The 11,117-nt window shown below is 30.7% G+C and overlaps 1 protein-coding gene across 1 annotated transcript; it reads right to left on the bottom strand.

The window, feature by feature from the left end:
- Positions 1-4,328: 4,328 nt before the first annotated feature.
- On the bottom strand, positions 4,329-10,903 carry LOC107444764 (protein toll-like). Its single transcript, XM_016058984.3, has 2 exons — positions 10,815-10,903; positions 4,329-7,319 (listed from the first exon to the last, which is right to left on the bottom strand). Exon 2 carries the CDS (start codon positions 7,293-7,295, stop codon positions 4,527-4,529), a length of 2,769 nt encoding a protein of 922 aa, XP_015914470.1. The 5' UTR covers positions 7,296-7,319; positions 10,815-10,903; the 3' UTR covers positions 4,329-4,526.
- Positions 10,904-11,117: the final 214 nt, after the last annotated feature.

Genomic DNA, 11,117 nt, shown 5'->3' with positions numbered 1-11,117 from the left:
AAGTCACAACTCTGGTAAAAATAAAGTACTAACTCTCGGAAACCCTGTGACACTTCCAATAAACTTGAGGGTTCCGTGGAACACCATTTGGAACCCGTTGGTTTAAATAACAAATTATTTGTATAGGAATTAAAATTTTTCTGTCAAAAATATATGGAGTACTAAAGGGAAGTTTTGGCGATCACATGCCTTTAAAAATTGGCATCGTTTTTAGGAGGGAGCAAAAAACATGTTACAAATGTACTTATTTGATATCAATTACCAGTATCAAATACTAGTAGAACCTATTAACTCAGTTAATTGAACATTACTGGAGTCAGCTATCTATAGTTTATCAATTTTTTTAGAACTTTCCAAAATTGATAATTACCTAACAACGAAAATAGTGCCGGTCATTTTAAAAGCTTCAAATCTTTAAATAATAGTATTCGTATGTTTGTCTTTTAATTCTTTAACTCAGAAAAAGGTATGAAACAATTTATGAGTGCCCAGAGAGCCAGTATATAATACACATTTAGTACAAGTGAATCATCTAATCAATTATTTAATCATGCGAATATAACAAATAACTAAAAAATCAATATGAGAATTACACAAAGAATATGGCTCTAGTTAGGCGAATCTTCAAGATTTAATTGTGACGAAAAATCTAAATGTTTATTTCACGTGGAATGAATTATATTTAAATTGAAAACTTTGAACAAAACAGATTACATTTATTTCATAAGTTGCATATAAATTGAATGCGAGAACTTTTGTTTTTTCTAGCTCCCAAAATATAAACACTCGTTTTAAACAAAAGCCATGGTTAGAAAATAAAGTAACTTATATTTAATTATTTCTTTAAACATTTTTAACACCATGTATATTTTAAACTTTGCAAAATATTCACTAAAACTGTGCATTAAGCTATGAACCTATAATATTAATTCCCAAGAAACAGATGGAGCTTAACTTTCAAATCTTCCTTTACTTAAAATTTTCTAAATGTTTTTCTTTTAAATCTCCTAAGACTTAAGTATCAGTATTTGCTTTTATTTAATGCATAAATCAGTTGCTTCGACAAGTTATAAGATACCAGATTCTCTCACGAATTGGTAATGAATATGACCCTTAATTTTGGCGACGAAGCTAAATAAAGTTCATTTGTAGCTACGCTAAATTACATTAGAAACAGTTTCAAAGAAGAATATGGCATGCATGTAAACTGCATAAACAAATATTTAATAACTTAAATGGGTGAAGTTCAAAATAAACTGATACTATTTAGATGAACCATTAAAACTTAAATCATAGAGAAAACAAAATATTTAATTCGCCTGAGAATCAAAGCACTTAAAAAAGTTTCATTGACTTAAACAGATGAAATTTGTAAAAGTTATTAAATGTAGCGCGAAAATTTTGTTTACTCTTAAAATGAAACTAAATTATCTAAATAGAACCAATTGCATAAAAGCCATTGGTATCAAAAGCAAATGAATCATTGGTACTTAATAAACTCGCATTAATTATTTAGCAACTTAAAATTATGCAGCATAACTAAAGATATTACTTTAAGAACTTGAATTATTCTACTAGAACAAGTATTACAACTAATAGGCTAGAAATCGAATTATGTAATCCGAACAACTACGAATATAAAAGCATCGAAAACACAATTTTTTTATTTATCATTTTCCCTTCCTTTTTGCAAGTTGAAGGTTTTCGCTTTGCAGCTATTTATAAAATATAAAGATCTAATAGAAGTACCAAGAACGTAAGTAGAATAGTTTAATGTTATCTGTTTCGTTGATTTACATTTTCATAGTTAAGGTGTCAAATAGCTGAAAGCGTAATGGAAATTCAGAATTATAATTTAAATTACATCGTAATTTCCTTTTATATGGTCAAATTTTACTCTGTTAGTGACTCGTTATGCTTACAAAGTTTAAAAAAATTATTTTAGAAAGTTTAATGAAATTTGTAAGGAAGTAGTAATTAAAATAGAACCCTTAAAACTTACGCTTTCGTCAAATCTTGAACATTTTCACTAAAAAATTTCGCTCTGAAATTCTATACTTAAATCTTAAAAATTTGTTAGCAATTGATCGGATGTTATATTTAGAATGTATGACGCCATTATGAGACCATTTAAACGAATTTTGATTGGTTGGTATATCACATGATTAGTGCCATTATATAGAAGGGTTTAAATATATTTGTTATGAGGAATGTTTTCAAACATTCTGTTAAATGTTTTTGATTGGTTGGTATGTAACTAAGACCCTGAGAAAGTTTTGAATTGTCTATGCAATTTAATACCTTTTTTAATTGATTATGTATTTTATTCAAGAATCGTAATAATTTTAGTATTCAATATTTTAAGAATTAACGAAAAAGACTCTTTGTTGTCTTGATCGTACTGATGTTAATGAAAAGTAATATTTAAAATTTATTTTAAAGTAAATTAATTCATCGCTAATTATTTTATTAATTTTTTTTAATTCAAAAGTAAAAAATAGTAGTGCAGGGACCACACAAAACTTACAGCAGATTGGCACCAGAAATGATAAAGCAATTATGATTTCTTCAGGTTCAAACAGGTTCCTTATATACTAATATAGGTTCCCTATATAAGTTTCTAGCAACAGGTTTTTTTTCCTTCTTTTCTATGGAACTTTTGTAATAGTTCTAGAAAGTCGAATATATAAAATAGCTATAAATAAATGCGTCTAAATTGTGAAACTAAATAAAATTTAATTACACTGAACTAAGCCATCCCTATCATATTAAAATAAAATTTTGCGTTGTAATATTTAAAAAAAAATGCAAATTCTTTTGTATGTTATTAATATATCTGCTTTTTTTGAGAAAGTTGCGTATGTAACGTATATCTAACTCATATGTATGTGTATGTACTTCATATGTATGTGCATATTTATGTTTTCCGTATGTAGCGTCTTGTTTTAACGATCTGGTTACAAATGCTATTCTTATGAATTTACTAATACCCATTTTGATCAATTTTGAAACTAACAGATTTCAGCGTCTATCGTTCAAAAATTCTACCGAATCGACGGTTAAAAGAAATGTTGAAGCTAATTTGTTTTGAGAAGAAACACAATAACTCCTGATGCTAATAATGAAGAAAATGTGGATATGTTACAGTGTAGGTAAAACGCCTCAAACAAAGATTTGATTCTTATGCATCAGTAGATAAAAAAAAAACTAGAAATTTGCAGTGTTGTCAGTTTATGATATGGTTGTAGAAGCTGGAAGTGCAAAGTAATACCGTTGAAGAAAGCACACATTTGAGGAAGGCCACGTAGCCTGAAAAACAATGAAGAATGAACTTTTTGTATTCGCACAAACTTTCAGAAAATAAACAGCAAATTGAAACAAATGTCCAAAGTTTATTGTTTGTGCTGAGAAGAAAGAAAACCAAAAGTTCCAAATGCTCTAAATAAATAAATATATTTATTTATCCTTCTTTTACATCGTAAATAATTTTGAAACAAAAATGTTTTGATGCGCTAGGTAAATGTATTAATTTTCATCTCGCTTTCACCGTTTTCCCGTATGTATCGTTCGTAATGAATGGTATAACTGCGGTCCTGATCTACTTCACGCAGTTTGAACTTGCAGGAAACTTTATGCATTTTATGAGTTGGATCATTTTCCAGGATGACAACGCTACTTGTCATGTTGTGAGGTACACCATTGATTAGTAACATCTAATCAATGGTGTACCTCGGGGGACCGAATGACAATGGGGTTGACCGAATGAATCTAGACCAGAATCCTATAGAAAAATTTTGGGGCAAGTTGAATCCACATTAGGTTTGAGTATGCTTGCACGATTATCATTTAGAATTAAGTAATGGTAAATAAAATAAGGCAAATAATATCTAATCCCGTCTTCTAATAAATTTATAATATAGTTCGGATGCCATCTTTCTTTTTCTTTCACCCTGATAACAGCCTCATTGAAAATGTCACTTACGTGGTTCTTCCATGCATATGCAAAAATGAGAAGTTTATGAGGACGCCATAGATATAAGGGCATCCCCTATATTAGTCCCTATAGGACACTTTGCGCTTTGGACAAATTAGCACTTAACTTAGGTACGTCACAAAATGAAAATCAGATTAGTTTTCCATTACTGTCCTAATGGTTACAATTCTGCATTTAGAAAACGGCAAATTTTAAAAGAAATACCTTTTGATATAATTACTACAATTCTTTAAATTAATGGCTTAAGCTCTTAAATTTAATGGCTCAGTACAATTATTTAAAGTATAAAGGAATTATAGCTTCAACTTAAAGTCTATTTTTAAGAATAAAAGCCTTTAGCGTTTTTTGATAAAAACAAAACCCGACATTTTATTAACAGAATAAATATGTTTCTTTGCAAACGTTAATTGATTAACAAAAATAGCATAAAGGTAATCGAAAAACAAGGCACTAATGCATTAAAAATAACGTAATTTGACAAGCATAATAACTCCCTTCGAGTAACTTAGATAGAAATCAATTCAACTGGATTTCAAACTTTATGTGGCATTGCGTAACGTAGCTTTTCCCAAAACCATCTTTCTCCCCACTCAAGATACGTTCTCTTTGATATGGCATCTCGTAATTCTCTGTTTAATTCGTTCAAAGAAATAGACTTGTCAACCATGATGACGATGATTGGATTCATTTGTTCTTGCGAAATTGCCACTTTCAGTTCTACTTTAAACCATGGACTGGAAATAAACGATTCGGATAATACTATAATGGTTCTTCTACTGCTTCGTACAGATTTCACAATGGTTTCAGTTATAATTTCTCCAGGAATCCAATCTCTCTCGTGAATGCAAAGTTTAAAAAATGGCGCGTTCTGTTCCAATTCGTTTAGAAGATTCATAACTAGACGTTTATCAGAACTACTATAAGCAACAAAGGCATCGTATAATTTCTCCTCTAAATCGGCGACTTCAGGATAGAAGCAAAATAGTTTATTGCAGTGAACATACAAAAATGAGTGAATCAACTCTCGCTGCCTGATATATAAACCTACAGTAACAATAATAATTAAGAGTAAAATACAAAAGAATATGGTTAAAACTTTTTGTTTATATTTGGCAGTGATCTGTTGCGCACAAAGTTCTGGTTCTGACATTTCTATCAGAGGAGTTTCTACTACTTTCTCCTCAACTTTTTGATTACAAGTTATTTCTCTTACGTCTTTCACAACTTCTCCGTGTCCTAGTAAAAATTGTTTAAAAGTTTCACTTTCACAATCACAATTAATAGAATTCAGTCCAAAAAATAATTGAAAATCTTTTTGAGTTGGGATGAACTGGATCATATTATTCGATAAAGATTTCAGTCTGTTTCCTCTTACAGAAAGGAACAACAGATTTGGAGGGATGATCCATCCTTCTAATGTCCCCAAACGGTTGTTGTCAACCCACAGGTCAGTTAATTTCGTCCATTCATTCAGAGAGGAGAGGTTTATTAAGTTATTTTTATTAAAGTATAGAATACTAACTTCAAACTGAGGTTTTTTATCAGCTTCATGAAGCTCAAGGCCAGAACAGTTGACGAAAATCTTTCTATCTTTTCCACGAGAGCCACATGTGCAGAATCGTGGACAATAGTTTTTAAAAGTACAAGTGAAGTTATCGTCGTGCAAAAATTGAACCGAATGATTTTTCAATGGTTCAGGAATCGCGCATTTTATGTTTTCGGAATTAATTAAAGACAATAGTTTGTGTCGATTTGATTCAACTATGTATTGTTTCATGTGATACATTTCACAATCGCAGTTTATTGGATTGAAAGAAATGTCCAGTAAAATTCCGTGTGCAGCATTCAACGCATGTTCATCGTGATTTTTAATGTTTTTATCTTTCATAAATGATGTATCGAAAGTAGAAATGTTATTAAATGTTACAGAAATCGTGACAGTGTGGTTCACTTCTTGAAAATATGGATATTCTTTCAAAAAATTTGTATCGTAAATTTTATTGTAGTCTAATAATAACAATTCGAGAAGGGGCGATAGATGTGAAAGCGAAAAAAACGAAGTGATTTCATTATCAAACAAGATCAATACACGAATGTTTATTTTACCACTGATTAATACAGTCGCGATCTTGTTATGAGATGCATCGAGAATTTCCACAGATTTTCCGAAATCTAATTTTAATTCTTTAATTAGATTTGAACTGATATTTAGAATTTTTAAATTTTTCAAGTTTTTAAAGCACAATCTTCCAAAAATCTGAATTAGGTTATGCGAAAGATTTAAAATATGCAAATAATTTTCAGCAGAAAAACGATAGCACTTTCTTAAAAAATTGTGACTTAAATCCATGTAATACAGCGAACTATGATTTTTGAACATGTTATTAGGGAGTATGGTTATGATATTATTACTGAGATCTAAGTTACGAAGAGACTGAAGATGTTGTAAAAAATTACTATCGTGGATCTGCAGCTCACTCGTCGAATTCACCTCTTCGTTACTATCGTCTTCGTCCGTTTTGTCTTTCGAATTCGTTAGTGTCAACAAGTCGTTATGCGAAAGATTTAATGTTCTAAGATGATTCAGATCAGAAAACGTGTTAGGTGATATGCAAACGAGTTTATTACGTGATATATTCAGAGACGTCAAGTTTTTAAGTTTTTGAAAATGCCTTCTGTTTATCTCAGTCAGATTATTTGATGATAAATCTAACTTTCTCAAAGAATAAGAAGAGGAAAAAATATGATCCGGTAAAAATTGAAGTTGATTATGTGTCAGATATAACTTGCGCAAAGGGTTTGTGAAATGAATAGTACTGCTTGAAATATTTCCAGGAAATACGTTATGGTGAATATTTAGAGTAAAGAGTTGTGGATAAATATTCGTAAATATACTAACGTTTATGAAATGTGATAATTCTAACTTCTTTATATTATCTATTTCGAAAACATCTAGTAAATTCATTAATTTATATTTGGCGTGGTTGCTTTTCTCGCACTGCTCTTCACTGTTGTTATACGCTCTGTCTACGAACATGATTTCGTCTTCGCACTCGTAAGATATGACTTCTTTGAAGATTTCCCAGCCAAAGGGATTAGCAAATGTTATTTTAGATACATTTGTATCAACCATGCTTCTTCTGATTGAATACGGCTTCAGCCAGCATTTGCTCTGGCATCTGAGCAGAGATGTTGTTGGCGATAAAGACAAATTGCAGTCCACTCCTGATCCTTTGAATTTACATACGGATTTGGCTTCAGATAGCACAATTCCAAGCACAATTATATGATAAAATACCATGACTGAGAAGGTGCATTCAGAAATCTGAAATTGAGAGAGAACTATTCATGGAGTCCGTGTAAAAAGATTAAAAACAGACAAAAAAATAGAAAAGTAATTAATCGAGGTTGTATCTAAGATTGATACTTATAATATGCTGATAATAATACTCATAATATATTGATACTTACAATATTGGATACATTTTGTACAAATTTTATCATAAAAAATATAAATAGAATAATTTTCTTGTGTAAAGTTTTAAGAACAGCAGTAAATATTTTATATTAAGCTTTGAGGTGCCTAAGTTTCTTTATGTAACAGTGGAGAGTCATAAAGATCAGTAAAAAGCAAATGAACTTAATAGGTCTGAAAAGAACATTAAATTAAATTCATAATTTAAACTAGAAGAGGTACAGATCGTGCACCACTAATCTCCCAGCAGCTGCCAAAGCTTACAATAACAAGAATAGGAGAAGGTAGTATCTGTAATTGCCGACCAGGCTGTGTAGGGGGCAGGGAACTGTCCTTGCATCAGAAAGGTTCTGGGTTCGAATCCCGGGCAAGGCATGGATGTTTCTTTCCCTCCTGTGTTCTATGTCCTTTCTCCTTTGTGTGTGAATGTGACCCGCCCTATAAACGGGTTGTGGTAGTGTGACGTGGGCGACGCTGTTCCACCGCCGTGGCTTCGCCACAGGTGCCCACTGGGTAACGAAAAGAGAATTAGCAGTTCTGCCAATGGACAATAGCTCCAAGTGCCCGCCATTAAAAAAAAAAAAAAGATGTTTGCTTATTATTTGATCAAGAATAAAAGGTTTTAAATCCATACTATTCCGTCCGGGCCCTATTACCAGCTTCACGGAATCTGATTCCGATCGAAATGAAGGTCTCGTGACGTTATAAATCCGTGAATGTCAGTTAGGCCATATTACGAGGTCTTCATTCCGATCGGAACTAAATTCCGATGCGAAATAATTACGAATCCGATTCCGGCAGGCTTAGACCCAGCGAAATCTAGATTTCGGTAGGAGTTTGTTTATTATAGTGATTAAAATGGCGCTGTTTACTGTCATTACTACCGATCAAAGTCAATCTAAAAAAAATTTTTTGTAGTTGTTCTTAACGTGCAACACAAAATTTGATAATTTTTATTTAATTTTATTTAAAATAGGATATTTTTATAGCTTTCATAAATATAATTGTATTTCGATACTTAAATTGCGGCTTATTTTGTTTTAACTGATTGAGTTAAAAAGAAGAGCTTTTCGTTATATCCAGAAACATGATAACTTCTCTATTTCTTAATTTTATAACCGTCGTCGAACAGCCGACCTAATTTTTTGTTTGATGTTCAACTCCATAGTCTTGTAATTTTAAATCCAACCCAGAAGACAAGGAGAGTCCTGTATCAAGCATTGAGTGAAATTTGCCTCCGTGGAGGACTTTTTGATAGAACTAGCCCTCATTTCCGTTACATGGAGAGGAAAACCACGAAAACCTCCCACGGTTAGCCTGACCTCAAGGAGACTCCAGATCTTCTGAGCCACAAAGGCTAGGCCTGATTAATAATAAAAAATGATTGCTTATGAAAAAATAATTTCATTGAGATAATGATGAACATTATGGTTGAAATCCAATTACCGCCAAGCAATCTGAAAAACATTTTCGTAGTTTTTCTTCGCGTGTAACGCAAAATTTGATAATTTTAATTTCAACTTAATCATGGTTAAAATAAATTATTTTTGTAACTTTTATAAACATTGTGTTTCGCCGATACTTAAATTGCTAGTTACTTTGATTTTTGGGATGAGTTATAAATATAAATAAAAAAATATATAAAGAGCATTTCGTTATATTCACAAATATAATTGGCTGTCTGTCAAAGATGCTAAAAAATGATTCATTATATAAAAAAAACTTCATTACGAATCCTGAACATTAAGCTGAAACTCTTTAAGCGTCAAGCAATCTGAAAGATATTTTCGTGGTTTCCCTTTACGTGTAACGCAAAATATGATTGTTTTCTGTGAAAAAAATAAATAAATAAAAATTAAAAAAAAACATAAAGGCAGCAATGTTTAAATATTTACATAAATTATGAGTTATTTTATCTTTCTTCCTTGTTAAAACAAAACAAAATTAAGATCATTTGATTGAGGGCAATTCATTAGCAGGGTAGATAGCCTTTTGGGGACGTTAAGAAATGATTTGGCAGATTTCTTCATAATAAACGCTACGAATAATTATTGTGATGAAAAAGATTTTTAATTTCAATTCTCATAGGAAAATTTAACAAATTTACGGTTGCAAGACTTATATTTTTTAATGACTTATATTTTTTCTTTTTGACTTATATTTTTCTTATATTTCTTTTGTCACATAAAGCATTTTTAATTATAGCGATTTTGAAACAATAATAGTAAACTATTAAAATTCAAAGGGTTTAAGTTTTGAACTCGCTCTGTTAAATCATATATTTAAACATAAAAAAATGCTTATATATATGTCGGTAAGGGTTCCTTTATTTAAATCTGCATTGTTTTTTAGGAATGCTAATACAGCCGAATACTAATTTTTGTACGTGAAGCCATTTGAAAATACTACGTTGTAATTTTACTCTACACTACTCTCTATACTTCAAATAAACACACGCTTGGCTTAGAACACACAAAATTGTTGAAAATGTATGAATTTTTAAGCTTTCAGTTCTAAGTTAATGTGATTTTAGCTCGCATGGAAGAAGAGAAAACAAACATATCCTTCCAGATCAATAAATTAGAATTATAGTAATTTTCTAATTGGTCAAAGTTAGTCCCGCCTGTAATCTTCAATTTCACCGGAATCGTACGGAATGTCAATTTCGATTCCGGATTCCGATATGCTCATGTTACGAAAAAGTGGGTTTTACGAAATTGGCAATCCGATGAAACCTAGTCTCCTAGCGGAATCGTTTCCGAGCGGAATAAATTTCGGTGAGTTGGTAATAGGGCCCCAGTTGGCTATAGAAATAGCTTATCATAATTAGTTTCTACCTTAAAATAAATCAGTAATGCTATGATCAGAAATAAATAAATTAGTGTTACAATCTTAATTTATAAAAGTAACTTACTTACTGCTCTATATACATTCACTTACATACCCACACATGCGTCATGGCTAAAGATGGTCTCAATATCTATACGCATGTTATATAACAGGCATCTAAGCTTTAAATTATATCAACAATTAAATTTCAATTTAATGCACAATAAATACTTTTAAAGTATATTTATTTTTCTCACAATTTATAGAAATTAATATAAATTTTTCCAAAAACATTCCATGATTACCTTAAAAATTATTATGTTTTTGTCCTTAAGTATTCAAGCCTTTCGGGTATTCATGCAGTTAACCAAGCATACGTAACAAAATAGCTAATGTACAAAATATTTTTTAATAAATTCATTTTTATTAGAATAATGCCTTAAAATTCAAATGAATATATAATTCAAAAATTTCGGAGAATAAAACTGAAATACTATTTAACCTCATGTCACTTACCTCATGTTAGTGAAATTATAGCAGGCTCGAAGAAATATGCATCGTTAGAAGAAATTTGCATCGTTAGAAGAAATTTATGCATCCGTGAATAAATCATTGGGATATTTTGAATTTTTTTAAATGATCTTTTTCGTTTCGCTTTAAGTCCAAAAAAGCGGATATCCTTTATCCGTTACCGTTCAATCGTTTAGTTGCTATCAATCTCTTAGGATGAAGATGAAACTAAAAAGTTAATTTTTATTTCCTCTTCTCTATCTTTACGGATTATTAAACTAAAACTAAATGAGAGAGTCTTTCCTTTCT

This window comes from Parasteatoda tepidariorum, chromosome 10, assembly GCF_043381705.1.
Source record: "Parasteatoda tepidariorum isolate YZ-2023 chromosome 10, CAS_Ptep_4.0, whole genome shotgun sequence".
NCBI lineage: Eukaryota > Metazoa > Arthropoda > Arachnida > Araneae > Theridiidae > Parasteatoda > Parasteatoda tepidariorum.
Note: the sequence above shows the minus strand (reverse complement) of the source record. Positions and strands in the feature narration are given on the sequence as shown.

Bases quoted from the DNA above. Each gene is read 5' to 3' on its own strand.
- LOC107444764 (XM_016058984.3), bottom strand. From the start codon at position 7,295: ATGGTATTTTATCATATAATTGTGCTTGGAATTGTGCTATCTGAAGCC.